We start from the raw sequence: 17,687 nt of genomic DNA on the forward strand, positions 1-17,687 counted from the left end.
TCCCCCTGTCACATGTTCTCACGGGTCTGCATGTGTGTGTGTGTGTGTGTGTGTGCGCACGTCTCCGCAGTGAAAAGCCTGTCTCGCACCAAATATTTCTGACGGACACTTGTGACGACCAATCAGCGTCCAGCCAAGACCGGCAGGGCCCGCCTCTCCCTCTTCCATCTCTCCCGCCTCCTTGTCCCATCACGGACGTGGCCTCCCACACCGGCTCCTCCTATGAGCCCGCCCCCTTCGCCGCACCCGCTCCAACGCGCGACTCCGGCAACGTGGCCTCCATCAACGGCAGGTCAGCTCCAGCGGCGGTCTCTTTGGCTCCAGGCCCCCCGAGAGAGATGAAGTCACCGGGTCTCCCTGAGGGGGGCGGCGCCGCCCTGCTGGCCACGCTGCCATCGGAGTTCCCATCCACCCCAAGGTCATATTCCGCGTTACTGCCGCCTGACACAGCAAACAACCTGATGGAGGAGGAGCGGCTTTATTCCACCAGACCCCCCAGCAGGAAATGGTCCTGCTTAGAGTCGGACCATCGTTCTGCCACTCAACCAATCAACCCGGCGGCCCTTTACAAGCGCCCACCCGCGGCCGCCGCCAGCGGGCCAGTTGTGTCTTCCTCTTCCTGTGCCGAGGGCGGCGGAGACTCGCTGCCCGTGGAGCGCTGGGCACAAAATGTCAGCAGATACTACGGCTCCCACAATGCACCAGAAACGGGAGGAGGCGCATGCGCACAGCCACCCCCGGCTGAGGAACTTTCAGAACTGGACTCTCTGTACCGCGCCAGCCTGCTGGCTCCCGGCGTGCACGGCAGCGCTCCGAGCCACAAAGCAGGTAGAAAACATCATCCATACAATCCAAACTTTGAAAACCGCAAACTGAACTCGAACCTAAAAGCAGACCGGCGCACAAATGCTACTGCGGTAATGCGCCTAATTAGAGGTCGTATTGCTAGCATTTATTGAAAAAGAAATTCCACAAAGTATTTCCAAAATACTGATGATGTCAATGGGAGTTGGGAAGGATCCTTGAGGGATGCCTCCTAGTTGTCATATACCGAATCCATGTTGGAATTAAGCTGCTGAACTTTTAAGTGTTGCTGTTTTGTGACCTGGTGGTGCCGCAGGACCGAGGAGAATCCCGTCTGGATTGCGGCGCTCCAAAACGCCGACGGCCGAGATGGAGAGACACGCCTACAGGACGCCCGTGATGCTTGCCCCCAAGGTAAGAAGTCATAAGAAGTTTCAGAAATGACATCACAAATGAGATGCATGATGCAAGTGACATCGTGAATTACCGAGAGAAACATGCGTGACCTCGTAAATGACAGCGATATCACAAATGACATCATGATTCGTGTGCAACTGAAAGTGACATCACACTGTGAATGACTGCGCAAAGCCTGAATGCTTTTTTTCCATCGGCAAGGCAGATTTATGAATGGAACCCAAACCAAACACAAGGTAACTAACTCAATGCGCAAAGAAATATTCTCAAATTCGAACATAGTGCGAGAGGACAAGTTTGGGGAAAAATTGATGAGAGAAATACTTACTGATTAGAATGTGCCGTGATTGACATGGCGACTGGCTGTTCAGTGTCCAGACGGCGCGGACGAGAGCTACAGCGCAGAAAACCTTCGCCGCATCACTCGAAATCTGAACACCAACCTGGGCCCTGCCCGAGGCCCAGTAAGTCACACGCGCCTTTCTACTGCCACCCTGTGGTCACGTGCCGCATCTGCCATTCTTCAAGACCATTTTTTTATTTTCATTCGAATTTACACGTCATGACTTTGTTTCTCTTTCTTGCAAGTCTAATTTGATGTTTTTGGTGGAGTTGACCTTCTTTCTCATCTTCCGCCATCTTGTTCTCTTGATGTGTCCTCCCCATCACTTATTTCGCAAGGTGTCGGTGTCCAGCCGCTCCCCTTCCTCGTCAACCCTCCCCCGGCCCCTCACCACCTCGTCGTCATCCATCGCTGCTCCGTCCTCGTCCTCCCGTCACGGTGTCCAGTCGCCTCTCGCACCTCCACCAAGCTCACGACCGCCTGGCTCGGGCCCCCCAGGTAAACATCTCCTCTTCATCCGCACCGCCGCCAGGTGAGGCTCATTTGACGCAACTTGCTAAGAACGCAAAGCGCCACGGCTGGTGCTTTTGTGCCACTTGCAAAGCAGCTTCAGCGCCGCAGGTTTCACTCTTGCCAAAAAGAACGAGCGTCATTTCTGGCTCCTCGGCCCGCGACTGATGACTTTCTCACTCTTGCCTTTCGCCTCCTTTGTTTGTCAGGACCCGGATGGCGGTTCCATGGGGATGAGGGAGAAGCGGTGGTTTTGCATGAGCGGCACTCGGGCGTCCCCTTGACATATGGGACACTTCCCCGCGCTCCCCGTCGTTCCTCCGCCTCCTCCTCGTTGTTGCTCTCCGGACAAAGAGGGGGTGCCGCCGCCGCCCCTCACAGTCTTTATGCCACCTTGTCCCGTCCCGGCCGTCTCACCAGCTTTGCCCCTCAGCCCCGTGCGTCTCCCGGCGCAGGAGGGGGAGGGGGCGGGGTGGCTCGGCCGCTGCGTCTGGACGTGCCCCCCGACGGCGACTGGCGCCGCGGGGGGGCCGGCGCGGAGAGGAATCCGGCCGGCCTGCTCCGCCTGACCGCGCGAACCATCTGCTCGCTGTGCCGCCAACTTCCCGCCGACTCGCCGCATCCTTTCTGCTCCCCCTGCGGCGCCCACGTGGCCCGCCGCCACCCCCCGCCGTGACGCTCGTTACGCTTTTAAAAATGTGCCTACCAGGAAGTTTAAGTTTGCAACAGCGGCTGGCCTGTGCTTGACTTTACTTTGGCCCACCAAGACCAGCTCTTCTCCTCTTCCTCCCCTATTTCGGTCTTGACGATGACGTGCAAAAGTCTTTGGTTACACAGAAAGCCAAACTGGGACGTTTCAAGTTTCCTCACATTTGAAGGCATTTTTGGCCCAGATTTTCAATGGGCGAAGCGAGGCCTTTGGTTGTTGTTGTCGTCAGTGTCTTCACAAGCGGCCGATAGGCGAATTATCGTGATCTGCGTCGGTGCTCGCTTCATCACCACCTCATCCAAAACGCTCTCGGTAGTTTTCTCGATAGTGAGTGGCCTTCCGGTTGATGACGATGATGACGACGACGCTAAAACAACAGGCCGAACACCGGCCAAAGACTTTTTCAGAGCGCCGTACTTGCAATTGGTCGCATGGTCTCGCGTAGAGCAACGCAAGCTAGTTTTCTACAAGTCAAGTTCGAGTGTTTAGATTTGAAGCTTTGAAACGGAGTCGCAGCTAATCTTGAGCATGTTTTCCTCTTCCCGTCTAGCCGACGACATAACACAAATAGAAACCTATAAAGAGCTCTTTTTCTCTCTATATGTGTACCCATTTAGGACTTCGTGTACCTATGATGTAAGCGGTGCACCTAGCGAGCGTCTTTGTTTAACTCGACTTCCCTTGTGAGGAAGAAAGTTGGGTGTGATTTGAGACCTTTGTTGTACTCACAGCAAGCCAACACCTCAAACACACAAAAATTCTTTCGAATGAGCAACTGACGCCTTTTTTGTTTGTTTGTTGCCTGCTTCTGACTCAGTTCACTTTTAGTCCAAAGTTTTGATTTGATTGAGCTTGTTCTATTTTTGCTGCTTATTTTTGTACTCGGTAGAATTAACATGATTAAAGTGTTCCAAAGAGGAAACGTTGTGTTTCTTTGCGTGGAAAGTACAAATCGACATGCGGAGCGAATGGCAGCGGCTTTATTTCGGCACTTTTTATTTCTTTTTTTAAACAAACTATACAAAAGGGATTCATTTCAATACATTTTTGCAAAGACTCCATACAGGATGAGAAGCGATCTGAAGTGAGCCGTCGTCTGCTTTCACGGCTCCAAGAAGCAAAGAGGCCCGAGCTGGCCGCAGAATCCTCAGATGATGCCGATCCGCGAATGCGCTTTTCCTGACTGAGGCGCACTTCGGAAACCAGGCAAAATCTTTGAAACACTCTGTGGAAATGCTAACCTTGTTTATTTATGATATGAAAACCTAATTTGGATCTCTCACCCCAATTTAAAACACCACCGTAGGTTAAAACCCTAATTTGAAGCCCTAACGCAAATTTAAAACCCCTCTTTGAAACTAACCCTAACCCTAATTTGAAATGCTAACCGTGATTTGAAACCCTAACTATAGCTTGAAAACGTACTTTTGAAACCCTGACCCTAATTGAAAGTCGCACTTTCAAACCCCACCCCAGAGAGTGAAACCCTACTTTGAAACCTTCATTTGGAACCCTCATCATACTTTGCAACCCCACTTTGGAACCGTAACCCTAATTTGGAACCCGATTTTGAAACCCTCCCCCTAATTTGAAGCACAAACCCAGATTTTAAACCCTATACTGTACCGAATGTGAAAGCGGACTCTGACCCCATCCCCTGTTAAAATCCCTACTTTGAACCTTAATGCTGGGTTGAAACCCTAATTTGAAACCTTGCCGCCAATTTGAACCTATCGTTGAAACCCTAACCCCAATGTAAAAGATGTGTGTGTGTGTGTGTGTGTGTGTGTGTGTGTGTGTAGTCAAAAGTCAACACTTAAAAGTAATACCTCTAATAAAAAATAAGTTAAAAAGTAAAAGTCACTCGGTGAAGGGAATAGTAAATGAAAACTAAATGGAAATACATCCCTATCGACTCGATCACTTTTTTCTGAAAGTGATCGAGTCCACACGGCGCAAGCTTTTGCAGGCCAAAATGACGAAATAGCAAAAACTGAAAATATCAAATCAAAATCGGGGGAAAAAAAAAATGTGCGTTAAAAATGCGTTTGGGGGACACGTGGCGCCATCTCAAAGGGAATTTCCGTCGCACTGTCAATTTGATGTCCCCTTTTGGAATCAAGTCAGCCGGTGCGCCTCACCTGGCGCCTCCCTCCCGTTACGATGGTGTCCGCCTCTCCCTCGCTTCTTCTTTCCCTGGGCGGCAACAGTCCGTGGCGCGCTTCTCTCCAGCACGTCGGCGTTGCCCAAGACGTCCTTGAAGGTCCTGAGGTGTTCCTCCAGGCCTCGCTTGAGCCGCGCCACCTCCGTGCGCAGCGCCGCCTCCTCCTCCTCCGCCTCCCCCTCGCCATCGCCGGCGTCCCGGCAGCAGGGCGCCTCCTCCAGGCGTTGGAGCTTGGCCTCCAGCTGCTCCACGCTCCTCTCCAGCTTCCACAGGTCGCCGCCGTCTCCCGCGGACATTGGCCCTCCTCCTTCGTTCGACCGGAACGACGGCGCGTCGGCCGACGGCGCCTCCTCCGCGTCTCCTGCGATCACCGGCGCAAAGTCAAGGGCTGCGCGTCTTTCACGCCCTCGCAAATAACTCACTCGCACTGATTTATGCAATTGGCTAACGATGGCAACCCGAGAGGTGCAGTTGAGTAACTGGACCGCCGTCCAATGAATTGCAGATAAAGTCGTTCGGTGGCGTGCCGTGAGATTCCCCCCAAGGCATGGCAAAAAAGGCGCCCGCCCGACTGCACCTGGCTCGTCGCTTGTCTGCCGGAGTGCGCCAAGGCGCTCCTTGAGGGCCGGGATGGAGTGCGCCTCCTGGTCCTGGGCGGGCCACTCCAGGAACTCCAGCACCTCCTCGCCCAGCAGGATCTCCAGGACGTCGCTGTGGCGGATGACGTCCTTCAGCAGCGAGTTGAAGGACGCCGACAGACGTTTCATCTCCGCCAACACGCGCTTCATTTCCTCCCGCAGCTCCCCGTCCGACGCCGACGGGGCGTCTTGCCGGGTCTCCGCTCGGGCCCGGGCCTCCTGCAGCAGGACGCCGAGGCGCCGCACGCTCGACTCCAAAGTCGTCGTCCGGCTCTGCTCCGAGGTCATCGACTCCTTCACCTGTCGACGCGCAAAACGAAAAGCCAACAGTCAAAGCAAAACTCCAGCGGCCAAAGGACGAGTCAGGCAGTGTACGACTGCCGTCATGAACAAGTCTCGAGGCATCGTCACTGACGCCTCGAGAAAATGCTTGACAATTCCCGACAGACGCCACAAGGTGGCACCCAAGCAGAGCATGTTTCACACACACACTGGGCGCCGAAGGTCCCTCCCACTTGCCCCACCTGCTGCAGGCTCGTCTGCAGCGCTTCCACGGCCGTCTCCCAGTCGCCGGCGCCGGCCTCCCACGGCCGAGCCTCCGCCGCCGCCCGCCGCTCGTCCTCCAGAGCCAGACGGTTCTCGGTGGCCAGTTCCGTGGCGTTGGCCACGCCCCCCTCCAGCCGGGCCACCGCCTCGCCGAGGCGCCCGCAGTCACACTGGGGCGGCGAAGACGAGGACGCGTTGTTCTTGTAGAGGACGGCGTAGAGGTAGTCCACGTCCACGTCCAGCTCGTGCAGCCGCTGACCCTGCCGGCTCAGGTTGCCCGCCAGCTGCTCCACGCGCTCCAGCACCGCCACCTTGGCCGCCTCCACCTCCAGGCCCGTCTCCATGAACAGCACCTGGCCGGTGCGCGCCGTCTGGTTGAGGCGCTCGCCCAGCGCCTTGGCGTCGCGCCGCAGTTGCCGGACGCCGCCCGACGTCAGCGCCAGGTCCTCCGCCAGCCTGTCCACCTGAAAGGCCGCACCGGCGCACGCTGCCTTGCGGTGACTCGGAAAGACAAAGTGCCACGGTCGTATTTGAAAAGTACCCGTCCAAAATGAAATGAGATGGTGAAAAAGTCAAAGTATTGGTCAGAGCAAAGGAAATCGGTCAGTCAAAGAGCCGCGGGCGTGCCGAAGCCTAGGTGGGAGGCGGGGCACACAATCGCCCATCCGCGCTCACACTCACACCTCGGAACAATTTGGAGTGTTCCGTGAACCTGCCACGCACGTTTTTGCAATGTGGGAGGAAACCGGAGTACGCGAAGAAAAGCCACGCAGGCACGGGGAGAACATGCACAACCCCACGCAGGAAGGCCGCAGCCCAAAATCGAAGCCTCTGCGGCCGTCGTGCCGCCCGAAAGTCATCATGAAAAGTCGAAAAGTGAAAAATCTGAAAACAACTGTCAAAAATGAAGAGAAACGGGCAGGAAAGAGTCAAAAAGGAAGAGTCAGAGAAAAAGTGCCAACTGGTGTCCGCAGTGACGGGGCACAGGCTGTAGGTGGCAGCAGCCGCAAAGCGGAACACACACGCAGGAAGGCGCGGCTCACCGCTATGGTGTTGTTGACCACCCTGTTGTCCAGACGCTCGATGGCGTCCCACAGGGCGTCGGTCGACACTTGTGACGTCGCCGCGTGCGCCTCCCCCGCGGGCGCCTCCCCCGCGTGCGCCTCCCCCGCGGGCGCCTCCACTCGGGCTTCCTGTTGCCGTCCCGCTTCCTGTTGGCCTTCCTGCTCTCGCTGCTGCTCCTGCTCCAGTTCCTGGTCCAACTTGAGCTCCGCCAGGGTGGCGTTCATGGCCTGCAGGCTGGCCTGACAGCAACAACAATTCAAAAAGTGATCCGAGTGAAACGTCACAGTTCAAAAGCAACAGTGAAACGTTCAACGTAACCTTCCAAAAGGAAACGCGACTGTTCAGAAATGACAGTTTGAAAGAAAAAGTCGGAATCCAAAAGTAATTCCGTTCAAACAGGTTTGTTGTCATTGCCCATAGATGCCTCAAGATGGGGGCAAACCGCTACTTTTGTCCAAATGAAACTCCGCAACTCACATCAACAAACTTCCCTGACACCGAGATGCCAAAAGATGGCACCACAACCAGAACTGATTGGGGTCACGGAGCATAAATACCAAAGCAAAATCTTTCAAAAAACCAGAACTGATTGACACTTGAGGGGATCACGGAGCATAAATACCAAAGCAAAATCTTTCAAAGGGCAAACGGCAACAAATTTCTCCGTGACGACAAGAACGTTCACAAGTCGGAGTGCGTGTGGATGCGTGCGTGGCGTACGTGTGCACGTGCGTACCTGCAGCATCTTGTTGTGTCGTTTGAGTTTGAGGTCCAGGTCGGCCTTCAAGTTGCTCATATTGTAGTGCAGCATGGCCTGCTGGGAGTGCAGGCCGCTCTCCAGCTGCTCGCGCAGCGCCGCCACCTGCCGGACGCTTTGCTCCACCTTGGCGTCCAGCCGCCGCTCGTAGTCGTCGCGCAGGTCTCGCTCCAGGCGCCGGGCGCCCTTGAGCTCGGCCACATCTCGGGCCAGCTCGCCCAGCCGCCGGTCCAGCTGCTCCAGCGAGTGGTTGAAGAGCTGCAGGGGGCGCTGCAGCTGAGACATCAGCAGCGCCACCATGTGGGGGAGGGGCAGCGCTGCGGGGACGGCGGGATGGGACGTTGCCTCCGCCTCCTCCTCCTCCTCCTGGTATGCGCCTGAAACGCACGCAAGAAAGATTTACTTGCCATTACTTTATTTTTGAGTTTTGTGTCGTCATTATTTTAATTTCTTGCAAATATGGGTCCATTCATTCTTTTTTTAAAGCTTTATTTCTATTTTATTGATCACACGCAGCACACGGGCAAAGAATCATCTGTGTCCCAAAGCTCTTCGGTCACAACTTTTCCATCATTGTGTTCAAATAAAATCAAAAGTACTGCAAGTATCAGTACTCGGTATTGATCAGTATTCAGAGAGCGAATAACGTGATTGACGGCGGCGAGCTGTGAGACTTCCCGTCCACGCACGCAACACACAAACGGTCGTTTGTGGGTCCGCGCGCTCGATTGTAAACGTCGCAACTCCCGCTGTGACTCGAAGGGCATCTCGCAGTGGCTCGTAAATGTCACCAGTCCAAGTCTGGCGTGTAAACGCTTAAACAGCCCCAAACGCTCCAACTTGTGCTTTTTTGATACTCGTCGTTCCTGGAACTGCAAGTCAAGTACTTTGAGTTCGATGTTGGATTCTTTTGCTTGCGATTCGATTCGGTATTGACTTAAATGCTTTGCAAAGAAGTCCTCAGAGGAAATCGGCCTCATATCGGATGTGCCGGCTCAAAAAACAGGAAGTGAGAAATCCTAACGAGACGAAGACAAAGTCCCCTTCGGGATGATGTCATGCTGACCCGCGCTTTGATTTGTTGCGCCTCGCGCGTTATTATGCAGTCCAGAGGAAAACAGCGTGAGAGGAGGAGCCCAAAAAGAGCGAAATTGGACCGTTTTTATTTTCCAGATGATGAGTGCGTACCGCAGATGCCGAATCTTCTGTCCAAAAATTTGGAGATCGTAAAAAGTTGAAGCAAACAAACCCATCTGCATGATCTCATTCCTTCAGGGCAATACGAAGGCCAGGCGCAGCGGCCCGCGGGTTCATCGAAGCACTCACCGGGCTGGAGGCTCTCCTGCTGTTCGTGTTTTCCGGCAGGATGCGAGATGCGATGCCGTTCGGGGTCCCCTTCCCGGACCCCGACCGGATACTGGGCACGGACCGGGTTCCGAGCGGGTTCCCGATCCTGGACGTGGATGGGATACTGGACGGGGACAGGGTACTGGCCGGGGTCCCGTTCTTGAACTCGGACAGGGTCCGAATGCGGAAGACGGACGGGAGTGCGGACGCGGTCCCCATGTGGAGCACGGTCCTGATGCGCAACATGGGCGGGGCGCTGAAGGCGGTCCTGATTTGGTACAGGGGCGGGATACTGAGCGCGGTCCTGATTTGGTACATAGACAGGAGGTTGAGCGTGCTCCTGGTGTCGAGAGCGGTCCCCGTTTGCGACATGCACAGGAAACTCAACATGGCTGACATTGTGCGGCGTGTTGACTGACCCCTGGTGGTCGTTCTGCTCACTGTTTGGCTGGCTGTGCTGTTGCTGGGGCAGAACGCCTGAAACACAACAACCAATTTGGTTTGACAAGACATCCGGACGTCTACGGCGGACCCTTTAGAAGTGAGGTTAGTGTGACGAAGGCGTGAGGTGCACTCCGAAATTCCCGTTTAGAGGCGAAACGGGATATGGCCGTGACGACTGTGTGTTTTATGTCGGTGAGATGCACGTGGGTGCGTCATACATTGCGCAATTGGATATTTTGGTCATCGTTTTTCACCCCAAAATGGCGCTCGTCGGCGGTGTGGCTTCTGCAAGCGGGCGGGGGGAAATGTGGCCGTTCCCATTCCCAAACACACCAAAGTCTTTCTCTCTGCCGACTGTGCAGTTTGCTTGCGTGAGTCAGCAAGAGAATGCTCCGTCCGGAACGCCGCGCGCTCCGTATCAGTGACCTTCAGTCGGAGACGTGGGCACAAATCACTAAAGTGATGCACACTCATCACTTCTACTTCCACTTCGGAAATGACGGCGGCGGCATGAAGGTCCGGCCGGCGAGGCGTCGACTTTCGGGAAGGGAGAAGCTCAGTGGACACTGGAGAGTTCCGGACAGGTCGCGCTTATGAGGGGGAAAAGCGGCAAAGAATTGGCCGAGCAGGTCAAAGGTGCTTCAAGTCACGCTCTGCCCGCTGCTGACAGCATGATTTCGCAAAAGCTGCAAACGGGCAGCGTTTTTGAGCAAGGCATGGAATCCCCCACCACAGAGGAAAACATGATGACAAGACCGCTTGTTTGAGACGCTCGTCTGTCCTTGGGCAGGCAAAGTGGTCAAAGTTGCCGCTTTCAGTCGTCGTCTATGTTGGCGAAAAGCAGATTTGGGGACTGCAAGGGTTCACGTCATCTGTCGGAGAGAGGCTGGTCTGCTCTCGGGGGGTATCGAAAAATCCATTCAGTGGGGTATGAAAATCTTGAAAAGCCAAAGCGCTTGCTTCGTGAGTCACGCTTGCACTATTTTAGTCGTTGGAGTTCCTCCGATTGTGTCCGGCGTCGCCGCAAGGTTGATGACTTCACGCCACCGGCTTGGCAGGAAGTGTTTTGAATCGGAGGTGTGGTGGGAGCGAGCGGCGCGTCGGCACTCCCGACATTTCGCCCCTTTTCTTGCTCCCTTATTTTTTCCAACCACATACAGGATGTGAGGAGGAACTTTCCGAAAAAAAAGGGGAGTTTTTTTCTGACTGAACACGAGTTGAACGCACAAAAAAAAAAAAAAGGCTCAACTCCTGACATCACTTTTGGGAAGGTAAGGGTTGAGCTTTTGGGGACTCGCCATGTGGGGGGGGAGGCGTAGAAGTCCAATTCCAAAATTTGTTGTTGAAACTGGATGTGAGAGATGTCAGCATATCGATAAATCTGCAGGGCCAGCGAAAGTGCGACATTCGGGTCACAATTAAGTGCAGCGCGGATGAGTCACAATCGGTCCTCTTAAGCTGCCGGTGGCAACATTTGAAAGGACTCGGGACGGCCAAACGCTTGAAGGTGCTTCGATATCGTCGTCGTCTGCTGTGGGTTCGAATCCCACGTCTGAACGCTCACTTTCGGGATGGAGCGGTTTGTCGAAGAGATGCCGGTCTGCTCGTGGACTTTGAAGCACGGTAGCAGAGTTTTATTCAAATATCAAGAAGACGTTCCATCACTTTGCCGCTGTTCTACGTGTGAGCACAAAGACGGTGAAACTTTTTTCTGTCCCTCGCTTGCAGAAGCGACAAAATATCCCAATCGCGTCACGTCAGCGCGTGGGCCGAGGGCTAACGGCGAGCGGAAACGTAGCGTCGTGACGGCAGCCGGTCCAATTGAAGGGAAACGAAAGCGCTGCCGCCCGCTTCCACGGCCGCACGCAGTTCAAAATACGCTCGGCCTCTCGTCACGTCGCTCCAACACGATGCTCCTCGACAATCGACGACCGTCAACTTTCACCCGGCAACACTTTGACGGCCAGAAACTCCACCAGGGTGAGTCAGTGTGGGACAGGATGGGAGCAGGGTGACCTTGGGTGAGAGGAATGGGGGACAAGGTTTACTCAAACTTTCCTCCCGGAGGTGGGGGGGGCTAGGGGGGAACCTCCCAATGACCTGACGGTGACTTTGTGAAGCGCGTGGCTTCCGCACTTTCCTGACATGAGGAAGAATGTGCGTGTGTGTGTGCGCCTGCGTCGACGTGTGTGTTTTAAACCGTAATGAGACTGGACTTGACATTTGATTTCAAACTTCAGAAGTGACTTCAAGTTCAATCTGAACATTGACCAAAAAAAAAAAAAATAATAAATAACACACGATGGAGCTGGCAAGCCTGATGCGAATGTGATTGCCTGGTCAACACGGTGTCCTAGTGGTTTGCATGTCTGCCTCACCGTTCTGGGTTTGAATCTGCGGCCCGTTTGTGTGGAGTTCGCGTGTTCTCCGCGTGTTTTTTTTTTTTGTTGTTTTTTTTTTTCTCCAACACCCGAGAGATGTTGGCATATTAACTAGCTTCATTGAAGAATCCAAATTGTCGAGAGGTGTGAATGTGAGAGGGATTGCTCGTTTGTCGCTATGTGAGCCAACAGTGCCTGGCGACCAGTCGGTTCTTTGTGGAGAGGTGCCATGCGTGAGGTGGTACCAGCGGTATGGAGACTTTCGGGCGTTCTCTGGAACTCGGATCCTCCAATCAGAGACGAGTTTGCCGAGTCGATCTGTGTATCAGCGACTGCAAAAGACAAGTTGATATTTTCTTTTTGCTAAATCTTGACATTTTTAATCGAGTCTACGTATGAACGCCAAAATAACAACCGTCATCACTTGAGCGTGTGCCCGATAAAGAGACGACAGGAAGTCGCTTTTATTTACATCTGGCTCCTTTTCGGGACGTCCTCCTCCGGACTCCAACCAAACATGACTGTTTCCCACCAAACGAGTCTCGACTAAATTAAACGACTACTGCTCCCATTTGGGGACGATGAGAAAAGCAATATTAAAAATAGAGCCCGATGGAAACAAACACTGTGTTCAGAAATATTTTTCTTTTAAGTCCATTGAAACACACCCACCCACACACACACACACACACTCAAAAAGTACGCAAAAACAGGTTCAGCAAAAACATTCATGTCAACGTCTCAGTTGCTCACAAATGTTGTTTCTTCACTTTCTTTCCTTGAGGGTTGGACATGAGCTTCTCGTGTAGAAAGTAGCTTCAATACACATTTTGAAATAGATTTTAGTTTGTCTCCTAAAATATAATCCAAAGGAAACATATTGAGGAAAAATAGTAGCGGTGCTAGAAGAGAACCTTGAGGAACCCCGGAGTTTATTTTGAAGAATTTGGCGACTATATATTAAATGATGTGTGTTTTCAAACCAGTCCATGTGCTTTATCTCAGTCGGCACAAATCACGAGAACTACGGAAATTCTACACCCGGCGTCCGCGCGGACATGGAATTCAAAAATGTTCATTCAGCACATTTCTAAGATGTGGCGACTGACGCAAAGGGGCGGCTTGACGCCACATAAGACAAGTAGGCACCTGTGTCGTCACAGTTGTCTCCTCTGTGTCCTGGGCAACATCTCCACAAGAGAGCCGTGGTCTCTTTCTGCTGCTGCCTGTAGAGCGGCCGAGTGGACAGCTTGTACCTGCGCACATGGCAGTCGACGGTGTGGACAAGAGCAAGTTTGGAGGCTTTGATGCTGAGCTGTAGAGTGCGACGCGTAGCCGGAGTGGTAGCTAGCAGTAGTCGTGTGTCATCTTGTAAATACAAGCAAAAGTTGACATTTCCACCAAGATAGAGCCGCTCCGACGAGCGGCTTGCCTTGTATGGCATCGTTGGGAGTTTCTCGTTCCCTCTGGCTTGTGCTTATTGCGACGTGAGTCAGCAGTCAGAGTCCACGTGAAAAAATAATGGGTGGAAAAATCCCGCCATCTAGCAAACAAGCTGTGTTGAAATGGGTGGTGCCAGCAAAACTCTGTTGTTGTTTTTGTTGTTTCCTTACATGACCAAATGACAGTCCGGCGTTCCGCTGGGACACGGACTTTGGGACTTGATGGTGTACTTCTCCGTGCCGCACGCTACCGCCACGGTGACCACACGTTTCTGCACGAAGGCGCACCAGTTCCTGCAAAGCGCACACACAGACACGCGTGCACACGTCAATTTGCCGCGCCCCGGGAAAAACATTTGGACGTTTCATGACCATCCCCGTTTTTGTCATCTCAGCAGCACATCGTCAACACCGAACGCCAAACAAACAAACGTTCACTGGAAATCTGCCATTGGCCGGCAACCGTGAATGTAAACGGGCGATTGTTTGAACAGCGACACGGCCCACCGTCGGTATTTTCCCCTGCGCTGACGCTTTCCTGCTGCCTGCGGATAAACGACCGATGGGAAAATATGACTTCATACGAGGTTTGGACTTTGATTCCTCCATTGTTTCCTGCACTTCCTGTTGGAGGGGCCGCGGGCGTCGCGGGGCGGTGGTACGATCCCACACTTCAACCACTTTTTGGGGGTTCTGCAGAACAGAAGTTACGGGAAATCATTTGAGACCTCGTGATCATGAAAAGACAGACGTGACCGGGAAAGCAGAAAAGCAGCAGAGGATGTTTACAAGGATTGTTTCCTGCCAAGGACATTTAGGAGACAATTTCCAATCTGCACATCAAATGGACTTTTTTTTTTTTTTTTGGTCCAGTGGCTGTCAACCGTTTGGAAGGAAGGAAAAGCAAGCCATGCGTCACATGACTGTAAACACCCCAAAAGAGAATGTTGAAGAACGAGAAGATTTGGAGGTTTTGGACTGACTCGGCATCAGAGCGCGGCCACCTGCACGATGAAGATACCGATAAGAACCCCGCCTCATTCTTTGCCTGCCGGGACGTTTTCATGTGCCGCCTGGGAGCTCGCCGCGAGCCGCACATGACGCTTGCGTGCCCCACTCATGCTATAGCCTACTTTGGATCTGGAGAATTGCAGTTTGGAAGGGCTCCGGCTCAGAACCGATGAGAAAGGGAAGCAATTGGGATCGGAAGTGATTCAGAGCAGGACCAATGTGGATCCGAAGCCATCTTGGTCATACGCAAAGTGAATCAGATTTAATGTGAATCAGAAGCAAATTGAATCAGAATTGACCCGATCACAAAAAGAAAAAAAAAAAACATCTGTAGGAGCCAACAAAATTCCACAAATCCTGATTGCGTTCCATTTATTTACTCAACTGCAGATGGGGGCGTCCATTTAAGGGCACATACTTTGTCATGTTGACATGCACATTTTTGTGTGTCTGACGTGCCTGCCCAGCCATCAAGTATGAAATTAAGCAACGATAAACTCTTTAGTATTCCGATAACTTGTGTGGGCGAGCCGTTGCGGACATTTTATTTCCTCAAGTGATCGCACAAAACAAACAAAGACGATACATCCATCGACTCAACAAAATGGCATCTGGATCCAGAAGATTTGATTTCATGCAACCGCTTGACTAATTAAAATGGAGTTCATTCAACAAACTTTTTTTTTCAGTGTAGGCTCTTCTCAAAGGCAAAAGGTAAGCGGAGCTGCGGTGCTACGAGCATCAGCTTGTCATGATGCAGTCAACCCCGGCCTTTTATTTTGTTCAGCGGGGATCGAACAGGGAACCGTTCACTGTGAGGCGGACTTGCTGGACGACAAGTCAGACATGATTTAGTCGGGACGCCCCTTGGTGCGAGCTCCATGTGACGGGCTTGTCTCGTAGCTGCAGAGGGGCTCGTAAAGCGTCGGCGCGGGTGGCAAAGGTGAACAACATGGTGGCAGTCAAAACACGCAAAGCCTTCCCGCTTCCTCGCAGCGAAGGCGCCGCACGATTGGAATGCGACCACACGTCAGGGATGAAGGGAGAAGATACACTCAAAGGAAAACGTCTCAGATTCCATATGAGCATCATTCCGCTTTGGATGTTTGACTCTTGGACTGCGAGGGCGGGAGGGGGGGTTCAAAATGAAGGCGCAGAAGCCAATGTTTAGCGCGTGCTTCGATACTTGACACAGCTAAGCTAAGTCCTTATCAAAATACTGCCTCCCCCGGCTATTTGCTGGGGAGAAGGACCGAGCCCTGCACAAATGGCAAAAATATGCAACTGATGCCATCCTAAAAAAAAAAAAAATCGTGAATCATTTCCCATAGATTTCACAGGATAGCAAAGCCCTATTTTCGTCAAATCAGAGCTCCTCAACTCACTTCAACAATAGTTCCTTGTCACTAAGATGCCACAATTTGGCAGAAACGCCCTACTTTTGTCAAGATGAAGCTCTCAACTCACTTCAACATAGTTCCCTGGTAGTAAGATGCCACATTTTGGGAATAAAGCACTACTTTTGTCTAAATGAAGCTCTAACTCACTTCATGACAGATCCTTGGTGCTTTTCCCCCCCAAATCTCATTCTTGCACTGTACTTTCTTTTAGTCATTTTAGTCAGCTTTCTTTATTTCTTTACTTTGTTCTTTTCTTTTTTCAATTTAAAATGTTTTTTATTATGTGAAGCACATTGAGTTACCTATAGAAAGTGCTATAGAAAAAAAAAAGCTGTCTTTGCTTGCCAAAGATGCCAGAAGACAGCGCCAAAGCACAACTTTTCTTATCACCTGTTCGGTCCCCATGCGTTGTAAGTTGCAAATGGCAAATTCATATGTTGGGGGACCAAGAAGCGGAAATAACAAATGACACAATGTTGAATGAAATTGTTATCGCTAATAACGTGGCCTTCTGGACGGCGCTGAGGGGATGCTACGGATGGACTCACCCACTTCGGGCCGGGTAGTTTCCTCCATCCTGCATCAGGGGGGTCTCCTCGGTGGCACTGATGACGCCCGACGTTGTCCCCCAATCCTCTTGCTCGTCCTCCTCCTGCTCCACCTCGGGGTCTCGGGCCCTCACGTCTCCGCGAGTGCTCAGCAGAAAGGCCAGAAGCACGAGCGCAACCCTCATGGCTGTCATGACGGCCGCTTAGTCAGTCAATGGGGGCTCGCGCGCCCGCCGCCTGCTTTTAAAACCGAGGGGGGGGGGAGAGAAAGGAGGGGGGGACCGCGCCATCCGTTTCCCCTGCCGGAAGTGACATCCAATCAAATCTGGGAGCTAACGTGAAAGCGTGTGCTTTGACTTTTTGATGTTCAACGTGATGTTGCTGGTGAATGCGCCAGGGGGAGCCACCACTGGAACTTTTTATTGATGGATTTCAAACTTTCTTTTGCCAGATAGAACATGAAGTGCTGCTTCTTGTTTCTAATGTTCATCCAAACCTTATTTTGGTTTGTCACTTTCTGCTCGACTCAAGACGATACAGGAAACACAATTGCAAAATAAAAATGCCACACGTTGAATGAAAATGTGTCACTTTTTTTTCTGTTTCAAAAATGTTTAGCGTTCGTTGAATGTTACAAGATGGCTCAGAAATAAGTCTAAAACATATTCTTGTAATATTCTGAAGTTTGTCTCACAAACGTGAGTTGTTTTTTGTTTTTTTTTTTAATTTGATTCTCTCAGTTTAATGAAAAACAACAACTTTATTTCTGGTAAGACTGAGAATTTTGCGTTGACTTTGAGTGTGGTCTCTTTCATCAAGGAGAACGTGACGATGAAACAAGGCAAATCACTTACGTTCCGGTGACGGGGCCCTCGAGAGGTGGCGGACTTGGCCCCAAGGAAGTCCTGAGACGCCTTTGCACTGGAAGCTGTCACCTGATATCTGAAGCCATTTCCTCCTCAGCCCAACCAACTCCTTGTTCCTTCCTCCTTCGAAACAAATCCATCGGCCTTTCTCTTTCTCTCTCCATCTTCATCCTCTTCCTGTGGTACGATAAGGACGCAGGAAATCCACTGGGCCACTTCCTGTCACACTCTAGATGGAGACATGACATTGAAAGACGAGTTGAACATCCTTCATGGAATGAGCAAAAATAAATAA

General features: G+C 52.2%; 3 protein-coding genes across 3 annotated transcripts in view; 2 read left to right on the forward strand and 1 right to left on the reverse strand.

Moving 5' to 3' along the window:
* Positions 1-226, forward strand: part of LOC109509982 (inactive ubiquitin carboxyl-terminal hydrolase 54-like) — a 9,451-nt gene extending 9,225 nt beyond the window's left edge. The window contains exon 15 of the mRNA XM_019859955.1: positions 127-226. Within this exon, the coding sequence (XP_019715514.1) occupies positions 127-226 (100 nt within the window). The remainder of the gene's footprint in view (positions 1-126) is intronic.
* LOC109510140 (inactive ubiquitin carboxyl-terminal hydrolase 54-like) lies at positions 32-3,700 on the forward strand. Its single transcript, XM_019860252.1, has 5 exons — positions 32-828; positions 1,121-1,218; positions 1,593-1,685; positions 1,903-2,062; positions 2,284-3,700. Exons 1-5 carry the CDS (start codon positions 339-341, stop codon positions 2,748-2,750), a joined length of 1,308 nt encoding a protein of 435 aa, XP_019715811.1. The 5' UTR covers positions 32-338; the 3' UTR covers positions 2,751-3,700.
* Positions 3,701-4,707: 1,007 nt separating this feature from the next.
* On the reverse strand, positions 4,708-17,687 carry LOC109510139 (multimerin-2-like). The gene is made up of 11 exons (XM_019860251.1): positions 17,381-17,687; positions 16,527-16,763; positions 13,739-13,861; positions 13,275-13,381; positions 12,371-12,457; positions 9,280-9,777; positions 7,933-8,330; positions 7,175-7,435; positions 6,110-6,595; positions 5,525-5,885; positions 4,708-5,308 (listed from the first exon to the last, which is right to left on the reverse strand). Exons 2-11 carry the CDS (start codon positions 16,718-16,720, stop codon positions 4,902-4,904), a joined length of 2,922 nt encoding a protein of 973 aa, XP_019715810.1. The 5' UTR covers positions 16,721-16,763; positions 17,381-17,687; the 3' UTR covers positions 4,708-4,901.

Source organism: Hippocampus comes, unplaced genomic scaffold, assembly GCF_001891065.2.
Source record: "Hippocampus comes isolate QL1 unplaced genomic scaffold, H_comes_QL1_v1.1 scaffold39, whole genome shotgun sequence".
Classification (NCBI taxonomy): Eukaryota; Metazoa; Chordata; class Actinopteri; order Syngnathiformes; family Syngnathidae; genus Hippocampus; species Hippocampus comes.